The sequence below is a fragment of the Schistocerca gregaria genome, chromosome 6 (genome assembly GCF_023897955.1).
Source record: "Schistocerca gregaria isolate iqSchGreg1 chromosome 6, iqSchGreg1.2, whole genome shotgun sequence".
Taxonomy (NCBI): Eukaryota; Metazoa; Arthropoda; class Insecta; order Orthoptera; family Acrididae; genus Schistocerca; species Schistocerca gregaria.
In genome coordinates this window covers 211,319,074-211,338,489 of record NC_064925.1, presented here as the reverse complement: position 1 = coordinate 211,338,489, position 19,416 = coordinate 211,319,074, and the positions used below count along the sequence as shown (strand labels likewise).

General features: G+C 44.3%; 1 protein-coding gene across 2 annotated transcripts in view; it reads right to left on the bottom strand.

The window, feature by feature from the left end:
- LOC126278373 (cadherin-23-like) overlaps window positions 1-19,416 on the bottom strand; it is a 520,639-nt gene that overhangs the window by 222,703 nt on the left and 278,520 nt on the right. For both annotated transcript variants that reach the window (XM_049978447.1, XM_049978446.1), the window contains exons 11-12: window positions 14,297-14,490; window positions 1,701-1,899 (exon numbers count right to left, since the gene is read on the bottom strand). In XM_049978447.1, coding sequence (XP_049834404.1) covers window positions 1,701-1,899; window positions 14,297-14,490 — 393 coding nt within the window. The remainder of the gene's footprint in view (window positions 1-1,700; window positions 1,900-14,296; window positions 14,491-19,416) is intronic.

The window sequence follows — 19,416 nt, the reverse complement described above, 5'->3', positions numbered from 1 at the left end:
GTTATTTATGCGAATTACATGACCTGTGTGTAGAAATCTAATGACACACACCTCCATAAAAGCACCAACAAACTGTGGGGCAACTGATACGCAGAATCAGTGGTGTATTTCGTCCCTAAGACGAACAAGCGAACTATGAAACAGGTCGTCATAATGTTTTGGCTCATCAGTGTATTAGTCCTACAGAAAAAAACCAACAGGACCTTTTCGTAAGAAATTTAATGTAGTTAAATTTTGTACTGGGCTACGGTTCCAGAAGAGGAAGTAGTTTTCGAATTATTCAAGAAAAACATGCAAAAGCGACTTTCAAACGCGTTTTCCTTGTATGTCTCTGTGGTGTGCGTACTATAAGACCTTCAGTACACACATCATCAGATTATTTGACTTGTCACTCTAACGAAGTAGGCGAGTGTCAGCAATATGTCTCGTGGTCTTATTCTGGCGTGTTCATCTTCTGCCGTTAGGTCAGACGATAGAAATGCCACTTGCACGCTTAGAGTAGCAGATTGACAGTGACCAACTTTAAACAGAACTTGATTAATTTTCACACACATTTATTAAAATAATAAAAATTATATATTACGTAACTTGATTCTGGATGCTATTTACAATTGACAATCTAAAGTCTTGGTACGTTAATCTTATTCTCACACATCTCTGATACTTGACAAAGTGTCTATACATTTATCTTCATGGCAATGTACAGGAATATGATAATCTGAAACTTGACTATAGACTGGTTCAGACAAATGTAGACTGGTACAGACAGGTGCAGATAAATGCAGACTGGTGCAGTCAAATGCAGACTGACTAATCGGAGGTCTGTACACTCGTTATAATACCTCAAGCATTCAGGTATCACTGCGTGAGTGTGATCCGCGAGGAGAAAAGGTTCTACGTTAGCAGCAATCTCATTGGCTGCGTTACATATTAATACGCGGAGGGGGGGAAGCAGAATTTGGTCCGTCTCTAAGACAGCGCCATCTCGTGGTGCGGAGACGGACGAGCGGTGCGCCTGCGCTGTTGTGCTTAGCGGGGCGCGCTCTGTTGGGAAAGTTGTGTACGCGCTGACTACGCGGATCTATCTACACAGCCGTCTCGAAAACTGTGTCCTCTAGAGAAATCGTATCCCAGTACAAACTTTTACTAGATGAAATTTTCTGCAAAAAGGTTATGTTTATTTGTATGGGTGTCTAATGGTTTGCACGTAGCAAGAGAATATGAAAATGTCGTGCGTGTTTCTGAAGGCGTTGCAAGCTGCATAAAACTTCTGAGTAGGCGCCGACGAATTACCCTGTATATCAATGACTGTAAAACATAATTTGGGGCATTATTTATTGAACGCTGGCAGTCGTATTTGTTGTGGGGCAGTAGCAAATTGTGACCCCCCCACAAATTGTTCAAATGTGTGTGAAATTTTATGGGACGTAACTGCTAAGGTCATCAGTCCCTAAGCTTACACACTACTTAACCTAAATTATGCTAAGGACAAACAGACACACCCATGCCCGAGGGAGGACTCGAACGTCCACCAGGACCAGCCACACAGTCCATGACTGCATCGCCTGAGACCGCTCGGCTAATCCCGTGCGGCTCCCCCCTCCCGCTGCCCACTCAAACACACAAAACCAAACTCTCGATCCGATCCCGCCAGCGAGGAGTGATGTATGTCCTGTTTATCAAGGGGAACTTGCACTCACCGCGTCTATGTCAGGAGCTTCGTCGTTGACGTCGATGATGGTGACGATCAGCTCAGCGTATGCACGGTGGTCAGCCAGATCAGTGGCCGTCAGCTGCAGTGTCAGCTCCGGAGTGGTCTCGTAGTCCAGTGTTCGCTTCACGGTCACCTCTCCACTGAGTTCGTCCACCTGCAGCTGGGTCGATGGGACCATCCTGTAACTGTAACGAAACCAAATCGTCGTGACCACAGATAGAAATTCCGTGCAGATGTAAGTGACACGTGTAGCTAGGTACCCAAAGATACACTCACGTTCAGAACAAGCGGAACACCTTGAACGAACAGAGATAGGAAATTCATATTCACAGATCACGTACATGTTCCTACGCTATAGGAATCAGCATGGGTTTCGAAAAAGACGGTCATGTGAAACCCAGCTCGCGCTATTCGTCCACGAGACTCAGAGGGCCATAGACATGGGTTCACAGGTAGATGCCGTGTTTCTTGTCTTCCGCAAGGCGTTTGATACTGTCCCCCACAGTCGTTTAATGAAAAAAAGTAAGAGCATATGGACTATCAGACCAATTGTGTGATTGGATTGAGGAGTTCCTAGATAACAGAACGCAGCATCTCCTTCTCAATGGAGAGAAGTCTTCCGAAGTAAGAGTGATTTCAGGTGTGCCGCAGGGTAATGTCAGAGGACCGTTGCTATTCACAATATACATAAATGATCTGGTGGATGACATCGGAAGTTCACTGAGGCTTTTTTCAGATGATGCTGTGGTGTATCGAGACGTTGTAACAATGGAAAATTGTACTGAAATGCAGGAGGATCTGCAGCGAATTGACGCATGGTGCAGGGAATGGCAATTGAATCTCAATGTAGACAAGTGTAATGTGCTGCGAATACATAGAAAGATAGATCCCTTATCATTTAGCTACAAAATAGCAGGTCAGCAAGTGGAAGCAGTTAATTCCATAAATTATCTGGGAGTACGCAGTAGGAGTGATTCAAAATGGAATGATCATTTAAAGTTGATCGTCGGTAAAGCATATGTCAGACTGAGATTCATTGGAAAACTCCTAAGGAAATGGAATCCGAAAACAAAGGAAGTAGGTTACAGTACACTTGTTCGCCCACGGCTTGAATACTGCTCAGCAGTGTGGAATCCGTACCAGATAGGTTTGATAGAAGAGATAGAGAAGATCCAACGGAGAGCAACGCGCTTCCTTACCGGATCATTTAGTAATCGCGATAGCGTTACGGAGATGATAGATAAACTCCAGTGGAAGACTCTGCAGGAGAGACGCTCAGTAGCTCGGTACGGGCTTTTGTTAAAGTTTCGAGAACATACCTTCACCGAAGAGTCAAGCAGTATATTGCTCCCTCCTACGTATATCTCGTGAAGAGACCATGAGGTTAAAGTAAGAGAGATTAGAGCCCACACAGAAGCATACCGACAATCCTTCTTTACACGACCAATACGAGACTGGGATAGAAGGGAGAATCGATAGAGGTACTCAGGGTACCCTCCGTCACACACCGTCAGGTGGCTTGCGGAGTGTCGATGTTGATGTAGATGTAGATTAGCATTCCAGTCACCTCGATTGAGCATGTGTTCTGTTTGTTGCCTAGCTGGCACAGGGTCCTTGATAACTTGTTGCATGCTTGATGGCACCGACGCGTACAAGGTGCGAATGGCGTCCTGGGATATAGTCATCCATGCTGCATTCATCTGATTCCAAAGTTCATCTGTGGTGGTTGACACTGGGTTACAGTACAGCACCCATCGGTTCAACAATACCCCTGCCAATTTAGAATGCCGACAAGTCTCGCTGCCTGGCGGGCCATTGCAAGAGGCAGACATGCTGTGACACCTAGAAGGAACGTGCTCGTGCAGCAGCAAATAATCGTGGTGTTGCTGAAACATGGCTTCTGGGGGCGGGGCAGCGAGTGTATGCCTACGGGTCGCAGGATGTCGTTCATGGAGGTCACAATGGTCGCAGTGGTATGGACAGGAAACGGGTGTGGTTTGTGGTTGTACCCGGTGGCACCTCAGACCATAAAGCCTCGATATGGCGCTGTATGTCTGCGATGCCGCTCCCCCTGTCCGCGGCGAACCAAAATGTGGCCATCGTTTTCAAACAAACAGAACACGGTTTCGTCTGAAAATACTGTCTGACACCATTGCTGTCTGGCATGTCTCCGCACGTTCGTCAAAGACAGTCGGAGAAATCATAATAAACGGCGGCGGACTGTCACCCCTGACAGTGAACAATGTGTTACACAGTTGTACTGTAGCGTCAAAGCTGAGAAGGACACATATCTGACCTGCAATCCCATTCTCATGAGGTGTCGATCTTCTCCGGAGGTGGTGAGAAGCCTGAAAACTAACTTCAGGATTGATGGTCACGTAGTAGATGAAGTTAAAGGAATTCTCCTACCTAGGCAGCAAGATAATCAATGACGGACGGAGCAAGGAGGACATCGAAAACAGAATAGTACTGGCGAAAAGCGCATTCCTGGGCAAGATAAGTCTACTAGTATCAAACATAGGCCTTAATGTGAGGAAGGATTTTCTGAGAATGTATATTCGGAGAACAGCATTGTATGGTAGTGAAACATGGACTGTGGTGAAACCGGAAGAGAATCGAAGCATTTGTGATGTGGTGCAACAGAAGAACGATGAAATTTGGTTGCACTGATAAAGTAACGAATGAGCAGGTTCTGCACAGAATTGGAGAGAAAAGGAATATAGGGAAAACACTGACAAGGATAAAAGTCAGGATGATAGGACATGTGTTAAGTCATTGGGGGATGACTTCCATCGCACTAAAGTGAGCTGTAGAGGGCAGAAACTGTAGAGGAAACCAGAGATTGGCATACATTCAACAAATAATTGAGGACGTAGGTTGAAAGTGCTGCTCTGTGATGAAGAGGTTGACACAGGTGGACAGTTCGTAGCGCGTCGCATCAAATCAATCAGAAGACTGATGACTCAAAAAATTGGCAGTACCAATTTTTTTTCGATAATGTATTTACGCTGTAAAGAAATCATGAATGTCATGAAGAAATAACTTTTGGTCGTATTAAATAAATTATGAATAATCCGCCTCGATTGCGAAAATTCCCGGTGTTTACCCAGGTTTCAACGTGGATAACCACGCCTTCTTCAGAACAAAATAAAAAACAGCTTGCCTAAATGGGCATAGTCAAATTCTAAAATGAACACCCACAACGGCAGGTCCCCATAAAATTTATTAACATTACACGGTACATCCCTACCAAGTCAATAACACTACTTAACTGTGTGTGCTGCCTCGCCCTAGCCAACGTGCGATGGGTCACAGGCTCTCCACTGCCAACTAAAGGCTGAAAAAATTGTTTATTTCCTGTCTGAAGTATGTCTCTGAACATTAACGTTTCTCTTGGCACAGATATGTTGCAAGTCTCTTCACCTGAAGTACAGTAGACATAACTTACCTTGTAGTCCTGCATAAGACACGTATTACTGTGCTGACCTACTGGAAGACGATGCTGTTGTCTTAATCGACGATCACGAACTGGGGGAGAGCGGTCCTGTGCACTCCCGTAAATAGCCGAGCGGGTGCGGCGGCGTAGCAAGAAGCAAGACGTTTGTGGGCGGGGCTACGCTGGTGTCGCTCATTCGTCCCTACGACTTCCAGGGACTGTCGTTTCTTGTGGCTCGCGTGCGAGGTGGCAGCTTTGCTTTGGCACCTCGCTCTTGGGACGACACCGCAAAACGCTAATTTATTTATTTTGTTTTAAATCCAATCACGGATCACAGATGTTTTGTTAATCACCTGTTCAACGATGATCATCTTCAGACCCCAGTCATCGTTGACCGAAATTAATTGTTGTTGTTGTTGTGGTCCTCAGTCTTGAGACTGGTTTGATGCAGCTCTCCATGCTAATCTATCCTGTGCAAGGTCCTTCATCTCCCAGTACCTACTGCAACCTACATCCTTCTGAATCTCCTTAGTGTATACATCTCTAGGCCTCCTTTTACGATTTTTACCCTCCACACTGCCCTCCAATGCTAAATTTGTGATCCCTTGATGCCTCTGAACATGTCTTACCAACCCATCCCTTCTTCTAGACAAGTTGTGCCACAAACTTCTCTTCTCCCCAATCCTATTCAGTACCTCCTCATTAGTTAAGTGATCTACCCACCTAATCTTCAACATTATTCTCTAGCACCACATTTCGAAAACTTCTATTCTCTTCTTGTCCAAACTATTTATTGTCCATGTTTCACTTCCATACATGGCTACACTCCATACAAATACTTTCAGAAACGACTTCCTGACACTTAAATCTATACTCGATGTTAACAAATTTCTCTTCTTCAGAAACGCTTTCCTTGCCATTGCCAGTCTACATTTTATATCCTCTCTACTTCGACCATCATCAGTTATTTTGCTCTCAAATAGCAAAACTTATTTACTACTTTAAGTGTCTCATTTTTTAATCTAATTCCTTCAGCATCGCCCGACTTAATTCGACTACTTTCCATTATTCTCGTTTTGCTTTTGTTGATGTTCGTCTTATATCGTCCTTTCAAGACACTGTCCATTCCGTTCAGCTGCTCTTCCAAGTACTTTGCTGTCTCTGACAGAATTACAATGTCATCGGCGAACCTCAAAGTTTTTATTTCTTCTCCGTGGATTTTAATACCTACGCCAAATTTTTCTTTTGTTTCCTTTACTGCTTGCTCAATATACAGATTGAATAACATCGGGGAGAGGCTACAACCCTGTCTCACTCCCTTCCCAACCACTGCTTCCCTTTCATGTCCCTCGACTCTTATAACTGCCATCTGGTTTCTGTACAAACTGTAAATAGCTTTTCGCTCCCTGTATTTTACCCCTGCCACCTTTAGAATTTGAAAGAGAGTATTCCAGTCAACATTGTCAAAAGCCTTCTCTAAGTCTACAAATGCTAGAAATGTAATCTTCCTTCTAAGATAAGTCGTAAGGTCAGTATTGCCTCACGTGTTGCAACATTTCTACGGAATCCAAACTGATATTCCTCGACGTCGGCTTCTACCAGTTTTTCGATTCGCCTGTAAGGAATTCGCCTTTGTATTTTGCAGCTGTGACTTATTAAACTGATAATTCGGAAATTTTCACAACTGTCAACTCCTGCTTTCTTTGGGATTGGAATTATTATATTCTTCTTGAAGTCTGAGGTTATTTCGCCTGTCTCGTACATCTTGCTCACCAGATGGTAGAGTTTTGCCGAAATTAATGGCGTGATTAATAAACGTTAGTGTTTCGTGATTGGTTTTTTAATAAAATAAATAAACCCAGGATTGCGGGGAAACCTTACTGCGACTATGTCACAACTCGTGAAACTAATTAGTATTTTCATGCCTGATACTAATTAAAATTCCATCCTTTCCTTTTGATTTTTTGATTGGATCATCAGTCTTGTGACTGATTTGATGCGGCGTGCAACTAAGTCCTCTCGTGTGCCAATCTCTTCACCTCAGGATATCATTCGCACGCTACATCCTCGAATTACTTAGTCATATTGTTACATATGAAGAATCAGGTGCGTACGTGATGGCTCTTGGGGGTGTCCAAAGTTACTGTGACTCATCAATTGGAGATCGTGAGACATAATGCGCGGAGGTGTGACCCGTACTGCTAACTGCTCATCTTCCAGATTTTTAGTTAGTTGCCCGCATGTCTTGGTTGTGCGGTAGCGTTCTCGCTTCCCACGCCCGGGTTCCCGGGTGCGATTTCCGGCGGGGTCAGGGATTTTCTCTGCCTCGTGATGGCTGGGTGTTGTGTGATGTCCTTAGGTTTAAGTAGTTTTAAGTTCTACTGGACTGGTGAGCTGAGATGTTAAGTCCCATAGTGCTCAGAGCCATTTTTTTAGTTAGTTACATATTCCATCGATCATTTGGACGATTCTTTTATCAAATTTATGTGGACTAAGTCAGGTTATAGGATAAGTATACACTTAAAATTTTGTTTTTACTTGCTATCGGTCTTTTAACAGAAATTCGCGAATGAATGAGAAGGAGTTGTTCAGGAGTAATAATTTGCTATCCGTCACACATTTATGGTACTGGGCAAATGACCAAAAATTTTCGTTGATACATATTGAATTCCATTCTGAGCTGTGACAGCTTTAACAACGGATAATAGGTTACTTTTCCCTCTATTGTTGTAGATATTGACACGACTATTCTTCTCAAGTTGTGATGTACTATTTAAGATGAATTTCATTAGCGAATATACACTGAAGCTCCAAAGAAACTGGTATAGACAGGGGTATTCAGCTACAGAGATATGTAAACAGGTAGAATACGGCGCTGCTGTCGACACCGCCCATGTAAGACACCAAGTGTCTGGCGCAGTTAGATCAGTCACTGCTACTACAATTTCAAGTTGTGAAGATTTAAGTGAGATTGAACGTGGTGTTACAGTCGGCGCAAAAGTGATGGGACACATCATCTCAGAGGTAGCGACGAAGTGCGGATTTTCCGGTTCGACCATTTCAAGAGTATACAGTGAATATCAGGACTCGGTAAAACAACAAATCTCTGACATCGCTGCGGCCGGAAAAAAATCCTGCAGAAACTGGACCAATGACGACTGAAGAGAATAGTTCAACGTGACAAAAGCGCAGCATTTCCGCAAATTGCTGCCGATTTCAATGCTGGGCCATCAATAATCATTCAAGGAAACATTCTCGATGTGGGCTTTCGGAGCTAAAGGCCCACTCTTGTTCCCTTTATGACTGCACGACACAAAGCCTTACGCGTCGCCTGGGCCCGTCTAAACTTTCATGAGACTGTTGATGACTGGAAACATGTTGCCTGGACGGATACGTCTCGTTTCAAATTGTATCGAGCGAATGGACGTATACGAGTATGGAGACAACCTCGTGAATCTATGTGTGGTGTCACCGCCAGACACCACACTTGCTAAGTGGTAGCCCTTAAATCGGCCGCGGTCCGTTAGTATACGTCGGATCCGCGTGTCGCCACTATCAGTGATTGCAGACCGAGCGCCGCCACACGGCAGGTCAAGTCGAGAGAGACCCCAGTTGTACAGCCGACTTTGCTAGCGATGGTTCACTGCTTACATACGCTCTCATTTGCCGAGACGGCAGATTAGTATAGCCTTCAGCTACGTCATTTGCTACAACCTAGCAAGGCGCCATATTCACTAATTACAATGAATTCTGAACAGACAATATTGTGAATCATCAAGAGCGACGTTCATCATTAATGGATTAAAGTTAAGTATCAAACTAATTACGTCCACTTTCTGAATTCTAATTCATGTCATGTTCCAGACCTCACGTCAGTATAGTCCTTCCCTCCTCACGCCAGCCTGTGTGAGCTAAAACGCGTGCATTTCGGCCTCCCCTAGTAACACGGTATTGGCTCTTCTGCCAACACAACACTATGGACCCTAAATATCAGCAGGGGTCTATTCATGTTGGTGGAGGCTCTGTAATGGAGAGGCGACGGTGCAGTTGGAGTAATGTGGTACTCCTGATACGTCTAGATAAGACTCTGACAGGTGACACGTACCTAAGCATCCTCTCTGATCACCTGTATCCATTCGTGTCCATTGTACATTAACCTTGAAGCACTCGCGCGGGCGGTGAAGTGACCGCCGCCTTTGTGCAATTTCGCTCCATACTTACTCCACGAAGGAAACGAGGCGGCGGGAGGGACATTTATTCTCTAGTTACACCTTTTTCCGACAGGTGCTGCTCAAAGTTCGTCCAAGTCGCACCTCTCGGCTTCTCAGGACAAGTTCAAATAGGTCCGAGCACGAGACTATTTCTAGCGCGAGCGCGTGAAGGTTAAGACGGACTTGGGCAATTCCAGCAGGACTACGCAACACGCCACACGTCCAGAATTGCTTAAGAGTGGCTCCAGGACATTCTTCTGAGTTAAAACACTTTCCTTGGCCACCAAACTCCTCAGGCATAAACATTATTGAGCATATCTGTAATTGTTGACATTGTTGACTTGTTGCTGACATCATACTCCGTATTTTTTTAATTTGTCTTTTGTAGAGTTCTTTATAAGCAGTGCATTCTTATATGCCAGCTTTGTTACATGTTCTTTTCCTGTTATTGCATGGAATACGACCAAAAAGAACTTTCAGCATTGCAGCGCGTCAACAATCGTAATTATCTAAATAAATTATGAATAATCCGCCTCGATTGCGAAAATTCCAGGTGTTTACCCAGATTTCAACGTGGATAACCACGCCTTCTTCAGAACAAAATAAAAAACAGCTTGCCTAAATGGGCATAGTCAATTTCTAAAATGAACACCCACAACGGCAGGTCCCCATAAAATTTATTAACATTACACGGTACATCCCTACCAAGCCAATAACACTACATTTCGTAATTTGCTTGGTAATGACACATAGTTGCTAGGGCGTTTTTCTGTTAAAGACATTTTATGCTTAGCACGCATGGTTTCGACACTAATTTTTTAGTTACTGTAGCGGGGCTTCGACCTCTTACTATAATATTTAAATGTAAATGTTTTTATACCTCGGCTTTGTAGTTTGTTTCCAGGTAAATTGTTTAATGTTGCTATACCAATAGATAGGTTTGTCCATTTGTAGAACGTCTTTCAGTCACATTTTGTTTATATGTATATTTGCTCTAACTAATTTTGAGACAGTTTGTCTCTCGCGCCTGTCGCGCCTCACCGCGGAACTGCTCGCGACGCCTGGTTTCCATGCCGCTCAAGTGTGGTCCTTATTTCTGGCCAGCGTAGCACCGTCTACGTTCGCCTTAATGGTTTTAATTTTGACAGACATAATCTTATGATTATGCGTCTTTATTGTTTTAATTTTTAATCTGTGACATGGCCAGCGTTTGTCTCTCAAAATATATTTTTTTTGTAAGTATCACGATTTCTTTATTATTCAATAATTAGACTGATGATGCATTTCAGTGAGTAATATATGTCCGTATGTGGTTTAATTATAGGTTCTGAAGAAGATTTCATTACTGGAATCGAAACCTAGGTAAACGAGTAAAAATTACCTTGCAACTGAAGGCTAAAAAAAAAATTTTATTTTCTGTACATTTCACGGTTGCTGACGCGCTGCATTATGTTAAAGTTTTGTGAAACATACGTAACGACATTCCTGTGGAAATGTAGTGAACAAATTTAAGTATTCCACAACATCTATGTTGTAATAAAGTGAACTACACTGAGGTAAAAAAAGTCATGAGATAGATTCTAATATCGTGTCGGACCTGTTTCGCCCGCTGTAGTGCACCATCTCGACGTGGCATAGACTCAACAAGTCTTTCGAAGTCCTCTGTAGAATTCTTGATCCATGCTGTCTTATAGCCGCCCATAATTGTAAAAGTGTTGTTAGTGCAGGATTTTGTGCACGAACTGACCTCTCGATTATGTCCTGTAAATGTTCGATGGGGTTCATGTTGTGTCCAGAGTGTTTTTCAAACCAATCGTGAACAGTAACTGTGACCCCGTGGAATGACGAATTGTCATCTATAAAAATTCTGTCATTGTTTGTAAACATGAAGTTCATAAATGGCTGCAATTGGTCTCCAAGTGGCCAATGGTCTGTTCATTTGGGCCAGAGGACCCAGTCCGTCCCATGTAAACATTGCCCCACCATTACGGAGCCAACACATGCTTGCACAGTGCCTTTTTGACTACTTGAATCCATAGTAGGTGGAGTCACCGCCTCACTCGAACCTCGCCATGAGCTCTTACCGACGGAAATTGGGACTCATCTGGCCAGGCCACGATTTTCCACCGTCTAGGGTCCAACGGATATTGTCAAGAACCCAGGAGAGACGCTGCAGGCGATATCGTGCTGTTAGCAAAGGCACTTGCGTCGGTCGTCTTCTGCCATATCCCATTAACCCCAGATTTCACCGAAATGTCTTAACGGATACGTTCCTCGTATGTCTCACATTGATTTCTGCTGTTAGTTCAAGCAGTGTCGCTTGTCTTTTAGCACTGACAACTCTACGCAAACGTCGCTGCTCTCGGTCGATTAGTGAAAGCCGTTGGTCACTGCGTTGTCCGTGGTGAGAGGTAATGCCTGAAATTTAGTATTCTCGTCACGCTCTTGACACAGTGAACACGGAATATTGAATACCCTAACGATTTCCGAAATGGAACGTCCCATACGTCTCGCTCCAACACCTATTCCGCATTCAGAGTCTGTTAATTCCTGTCGACCAACCATAGTAACGTCGGAAACCTTTTCACAAGAACCACTGGAGTACAATAATTGACCTTTCATACTTCGTGCTCCAACACCTATTCCGCATTCAGAGTCTGTTAATTCCTGTCGACCAACCATAGTGACGTTGGAAACCTTTTCACAAGAACCACTGGAGTACAATAATTGACCTTTTATACCTCGTGCACGATGTACTACTGCCTTCTGTACAAGTGAATACCGCTATCCTTCACTTTTGTCACCTCAGTGTAATATCTTGCGTGTTATACACTACTGGCCATTAAAATTGCTACATCACGAAGATGACGTGCTACAAACGCGAAATTTAACCGACAGGAAGAAGATGCTGTGATATTCAAATGATTAGCTTTTCAGAGCATTCACACAAAACTGGCGCCGGTGGCGACACCTACAACGTGCTGACATGCGGAAAGTTTCCAACCAATTTCTCATACACAAACAGCAGTTGACCGGCATTGCCTGGAGAAACGTTGTTGTGATGCCTCATGTAAGGAGGAGAAATGCGTACCATCACGTTTCCGACTTTGATAAAGGTCGGACTGTAGCCTATCGCGATTGTAGTTTATCGTATCGTGACATTGCTGCTCGCGTTGGTCGAGATCCAATGACTGTTAGCAAAATACGGAATCGATGGGTTCAGGAGGGTAATATGGAACTCTGTGTTTGATCACAAAGGCCTCATGTCACTACCAGTCGAGATGACAGGCGTCTTATCCGCATGGCTGAAACGGATCGTGCAGCCATGTCGCAACCCTGGATCAACAGTTGGGGACGTTTGCAAGACAACAACCATCTGCACGAACAGTTCGACGACGTTTGGAGCAGCATGCACTATCTGCTCGGAGACCATGGCTGCGGTTACCCTTGACTCTGTATCACAGACAACGACGAACCTGGGTGCACGAATGGCAAAACGTCATTTTTTCGGATGAATCCAGGTTCTGTTTACAACATCATCATAGTCGCATCCGTGTTTGGCGACATCGCGGTGAACGCACATTGGAAGCGTGTATTCGTCATCGCCATACTGGCGTATCACCCGGCATGATGGTAGGGGTGCCAATGGTTACACGTCTCGGTCACCTCTTGTTCGCATTGACGGCACTTTGAACAGTGAACGTTACATTTCAGGTGTGTTACGACCCGTGGTTCTAGTCTTCATTCGATCCCTGCGAAACCCTACATTTCAGCAGGATAATACACGACGGCATGATGCAGGACCTGTACGGGCCTTTCTGGATACAGAAAATGTTCTACTGCTGCCCTGGCCAGCACATTCTCCAGATCTCTCACCAATTGAAAACGTCTGGTCAATGGTAGCCGAGCAACCGGCTCGTGACAAACGCCAGTCACTACTCTTGATGACCTGTGGTATCGTGTTGAAGCTGCATGGGCAGCTGTACCTGTGCACGGCATCCAAGCTCTGTTTGACTCAATGCTCAGGCGTATTAAGGCCGTTATTACGGCCAGAGGTCGTTGTTCTGGATACTGATTTCTCAGGATCTATGCACCCAAATTGTGTGAAAATGTAATCACATGCCAGTTCTAGTGTAATATATTTGTCCAATGAATACCTGTTTATCAACTGCATTTCTTCTTGGTGTAGCAATTTTAATGGCCAGTAGTGTAGTTTGCATCCGGTCTCCTCCCGGAGCAAACCAAAGAACCTACCGCTGTACCTTCTAATGTATTTTTGTTCGGTCAAGATGTCCATGGTGGAACACTTGAGGCACTTTCCATTCCCGTCAGCCTCGTTGGGAGGCAATGTTAGGCTAAACGTGTCCATCACATTAAACAGATTGACTTTTCACTGAATTGGAAAAGCTCGGAGCATCGAAATGTGGTTTCTGAGTGTATCCAATTCTGTTGGCAGTTGCTCAATCTACCACAACTGGACATACGACTATATCGTTGGCAAGTGCGCTGCCTCAATTGCTGCTCTTTAACTGCATCAGTAATGTGCTGCTAGAGAAATTCTCGATGAGCTAGAGACGCCACTTCGTTACTAAATGGTTCAAATGGCTCTGAGCACTATGCGACTTAAGTTTTGAGGTCATCTGTCGCCTAGAACTTAGAACTAGTCAAACCTAACTAACCTAAGTACATCACACACATCCATGCCCGAGGCAGGATTCGAACCTGCGACCGCAGCGGTCGCTCGGTTCCAGGCTGTAACGCCTAGAACCGCAAGGACACTCCGGACGGCCCCCTTCGTTACTCATTCCTAATTAAAATGCTAGAATACCCAGAGGAAGAAGTTGTATTTTACGTCAAGTTACTGATGTTGGGCGTTTTGATGTTCTAACATAGACAGAATTATTCTTTACAAGCACACAGCAGGCAGCTACTCACCTGATCCGGTCACCTTCATCCTTGTCGGTGGCGCTGATAGTGGTGACGAGATAATCTAAGTCCGCGCTCTCTGACACCTCCGCTTCAAACGACTCGGTCGTAAATTCCGGAAATTCATCGTTGATGTCTTTGAGCTCGATGATGAAATCACTGGTGGAGACGTGGGTTTTGTTTGCCTCTTCCGTTGCTACGACCTGTGAATTGCGGTTATTAGTTGTAGCGTCAATATTTTAAGCATGGTGGACAAGATAAGGAAAGGTATGTGGTTGTTCAGTGGCGTTGGGCAATAATTGGGACACATGAAGCTAGTTTCATCTTTAGACACGTTTAGAGCGACTTTCTCTGCGCAGTAAGTTTCGCAGATGTGGTGCTACAGATCTAGGCTAATTGCAGTAATCTCTGAAATACTATATTCGTATATAAAGGGAAGAATTCACAGTCTTCTTTTCTTTATTTGTCTACCAATTTAATATGAATCACACTACACAACTTACCGCTGATTACTCGAACAGGATGAAAGAGAACCTCATGTGAAATATTATTATCTTGGAATTCCTCTATTTGGTCCTTGTTTGCATAGAAAAACAATAATATCAGAAATTGAGTCCACCTTGATGAAAAACACCTTGTTATTCGTTTATTTATTTATTAGCTCAAACTAGTTTCGGGGACAATTATCACCATCATCAGTGGGTTTTTTAATCTAAAACATGCAGAAAATGACATGGTTGTACAAACACAGTAAAAAATTATTACAATTTTGCAATTAGTCTTTTGAAATATAGTTTACTATTGATACCTTCATACTACATTATTTATTGTATGTTATAGCATGTTTTAATCAATTATTGGCGCTGTTTGCAACACACTTTCTGTGCTCTTTTTTTCTGTTGCCGTCTTTTTACTTAGCGAACATCTCGTCATGATGATGGTGATATTTGTCACCGAAACTAGTTTGGGATAATAGAAATAAACGAATAACAAGGTAATTTGCATCAAGGCGGACTCAGTTGCTGATATTAATATATATGAAGACAGTAACTGTTCTCGAAAGAACAGAATACTGTTGATGACCGTGACCTAGATGTGGACAGCTGAAAATGTGTGCCCCGGCCGGGACTTGAACCCGGGATCTCCTGCTTACATGGCAGACACTCTATCCATCTGAGCCGCCGAGGACACAGATGAGTAGCGCGACTGCAGGGACTTACCCCTTGCACGCCTCCCGTGAGACACACATTCCCAACTGTCCACAATTCTACATATGTAATGTACCGTATAGACATTTGCCCATTCACTCATTACTCGCTGATATTAATGATGTGAAATATTCCAACGATTATGTCACCCGAAGATGATTGCCAGGTGTCCAGTTGAAACGTTTCCGAGTGACGTTTACTACCACCGGCTCCAATCCCGAATATGTGCGTGAACGACGTACTATTGTAAAGAGCAAACTCTCGAGTTTCACCTTGTTCACGCTAGGTAGCAGCAGTGTGAGCCCGCTTCAGTTCCAGTGAAAATGGTGTCGGGCCAACAGAAAGCGTTTTGCGTTCTACGTTTTGGGCACTGCAGTTCAGAAGTAACTGTTCGGCGTGACTTTCGTACTAGGTACGGTGTGGATCAGCACATAGCATTAAACCTTCACATGAACAGTTCCAAGAAACAGGTTGTTTGTATGAAAGCAAATCGCCGTGCCGTCCCCGAGTGTCTGACACAGATGTGGAAAGCATCCGACATAGTTTCACAAGGAGTCCGCAGAAATCTGTTTGCCGTGCAACTGGACAGCTCATCATGCCCCCGACGTCCGCCTGGCGTGTGCTGCACCGCCACACGGGCGTCTGGATGTGCGGTAATTTTTAAATCAAAGGATTACTATGCGATGGATCGGTCGCACTGGACCAAATGATTCAGCTTACATTACTGGCCTCCAAGGTCGCCGGACCTGTCTGTATGTGATTATTTCTTGCGGGCCTTTATAAAAGACTCTTTTTATGTGCTTTTGTTACCAACAACAATGAATGATCTGGGACATCGCATAACAACAGCTGTGGAAGCTGTAACTCAAGACATGCTCGCTGCAGTGTGGGAACAATTTGAATACCGCACTGATGTATGCTGTGCATCTCAAGGAGGGCATACTGAACGCCTATGAAAAGGTATGAAAAAAAAATTTTGAGCTTCCCGTACATCAAAAAATAAAATTCATTGTGTACGTTTATTAATTTCAGAAATACAGACGTGCCAAATTGGATAATTATTTTTGATACACTCTGTATTTCAATTGGATATGATACTGGCCAAGGGGCCTGTACCTCCCTTATGTTTTACTCCAGCTGATTTCTTCTAAATAGCGCATAAGTAAATCTAAGCAACAACGTCTAGAGACAGCTTTTAGTTTAAGTTCGGTTCGGCCGTTTGCGGCACCCAAATGTTCTAGGCAATTTGCCGTAAGGGTCTCACGAACTTCGCGCTTTTTACCTTATGTTTTCATTGGCCATTACGCCATAAGATTCACTGTATTAATGAGCCTGATATCCTGCTTGATCGAGGAGAGGCATGACTGCAGGCTGTTGATTATGTTATTCTGTATCTGTCTTAAGTGTTATTAAAGGTTTTCGAGCAGTGAAATTTTGTTCACTTATAGGTGCGTTTACACGTGTGCACCTTGCGTCTAGTAAAAAAAAAAAAATGGTTCAAATGGCTCTGAGCACTATTGGACTTAACATCTTAGGTCATCAGTCCCCCAGAACTTAGAACTCCTTAAACCTAACTAACCGAAGGACATCACACACATCTATGCCCGAGGCAGGATTCGAACCTGCGGCTGTAGCAGTCCTGCGATTCTGGACTGAAGCGCCTAGAACCGCAGGGCCACCGCAGCCGGCTGCGTCTAGTCGCAAAGCGGCTTTGCTTGCTCCACACTCAAAGAGAGGCACACGTATAGGTGCATGCCGTTTGTGTAAAATGTGTCCACAAGTGATTCCATTCGGACCTGTGTTTATCCTGGCCACCTCTATTTGCCTCTGGGACCAGTGCCGGTGATTCGCCGCAAGGCGCACAGATGTAAACGCACATTAAGAGCAGTCATTGTTGCTGTAAGCTTTGCTTTAGGGGCGAGACATCTTGTTCATTAACGGAATTTTTATGTAAACTTTAGTTACTTGAAAGTAGTTCGCCATGGCAGGCATTTACCATAGAGCGTTAAACTGTTTGTGCAGTTGCTAAGTGTAGTTACTCGTGAAATTTAAAGTTTTTATAACTTTCTCAGTGAATTAAGTGTTCGAAGGTATTTTGGGATTGTAGCCGGTTGCCGTAAATTTCACTCCACGATATTTCAATTTGACACCTGCCAGTCATCTTCAGGTGACCCATCGAAGACTTACAAAGGCATGTCCTTTTTCTCTTCTTTATTGTTATTTCATTCCCCGACTCCATATTCCGCCGCTCTTCACCCCGAGAGATATTACAGGCAGGAAAAAAAGATGGAAAGATACATATATAAAAGGCGATAGAAAGAGGAACACATATAGTAAGGGGGGAGACAATAGGGGTTAAAATATACACTTATGCAGAGACTTTCATTAGGAGACTCAGTTTAAAAAAAGCCACATGAAGACAAAAACATAGTTGAGTTTGCTATGTGGGTAGCAAATAAAGTACACCTAGTCACAAGCAAAACATAAAAGTTGGCCACACCAGAACGACGGCACTGGCACTATTCAATCCACTGCAGGAGACGGAGCATACAAGACAAAGAATAAAATCTGCCAAGAGGTATTTTCCAAGGGAGGGCTGAGAGGAAGGTAGACAGTGGAGCGGAGGTAGCAAAGGGGGGGGGGGGGGGGTTGTGCGGCAAGTGAAAGGTGACAGATGGGATGGGAGAGGGAGAGCGAAAGCCAGCCAGGATAGAGTGCAGAGATGCAGAAGGGCTGTGCAGGATAGGGAGTGGGCGTAGGAGGGAGAAAAAAACGCTCAGGGGAAGGGAAAGGGACAGGAGAGGGAGCTCTGAGGAAGAGTATGAAGGTGGGGTTAGATTTGGTAGGAGATATAGATATCAGGGCAAAGCTCATTATTGGAGAATGATAGGTGCTGGAAGGTACGCTGGTAAAGGAGGTGGATGATGCTGACGTGGAGAGAGAGAGTGGGACATAACAGTAAAGGCGTGGTAACAGGGGGGAGGGGGGTAGAGAGGATAGGAGAGTTTGTGGGAGGGAGGGGGGGATTGAGTCTGCGGATGATGTACAGCATGTGGATGTGTTTGAGGAAAAGGAGAAAATGTGGGAATGGGATGAGGTCATGTAGGATCTGTGTGGGGTATAGTAGGCAGATACAGAAAGTGAGGTGGAGTGTATGGTGTTCGAGATTTGGAGAAATTTATGCAATCTGGGTGGGGTGGAAATCCAGGTGATACTGGGATAGGAAAGGATGGGCTGCATCAATGATTTATAGAGGTGAAGGTTGGTGGAAGGCTGCAGTCCCAATGGCCAGCCAGACAGAAGTTTCAGGAGGTGAAGTCATTGTGGGCTTAGTGACGGATTGTAAGGAGATGGGGAACCCAGGGAGGTGACGACCGAGGGTGAGGCCAAAGTATATCAGGATATCAGTGAGGTTGATAGGACAACCATAAATGGTAAGGTAAAAATAGTGGAGCCAGAAGGAGAGGATGGTACAACCTATGATGATTGACTGGGTCTTGGAAAGGTTAATGCAAATTAGCCACTGGTTGGTCCAGGCAGTGAACTGGTCGATGTGGGTTTGGAGGGTATGTTGGGACTGTTGAAGGGGAGGATAGAGAGCCAAAAAGGCAGTGTCATCAGCCTATTGGAGGAGGTAAACAAGTGGAGGAGGTTTGGGCATATCTGCAGTATACATGAGGTAGAGGAAAGGGGAAAGGACAGAGCCTTGGGGCATGACTACAGTAGGATAAAAAGTGTGGGAGTTGGTATTGTGGTTAGTGAAATAGAAGGTACAAAGGGAAGGAATGAGATGGAAGAAATTAACAGGTAGGATGTAGGTCTAAACTTTAAAAACGAGCCCATGATGTCAGACTTGGTCATAGGCATTCTGGAGGCCGAGGGAAACAAAGATAGTGGAACGATGGGAGTTAAGTTGGAGGA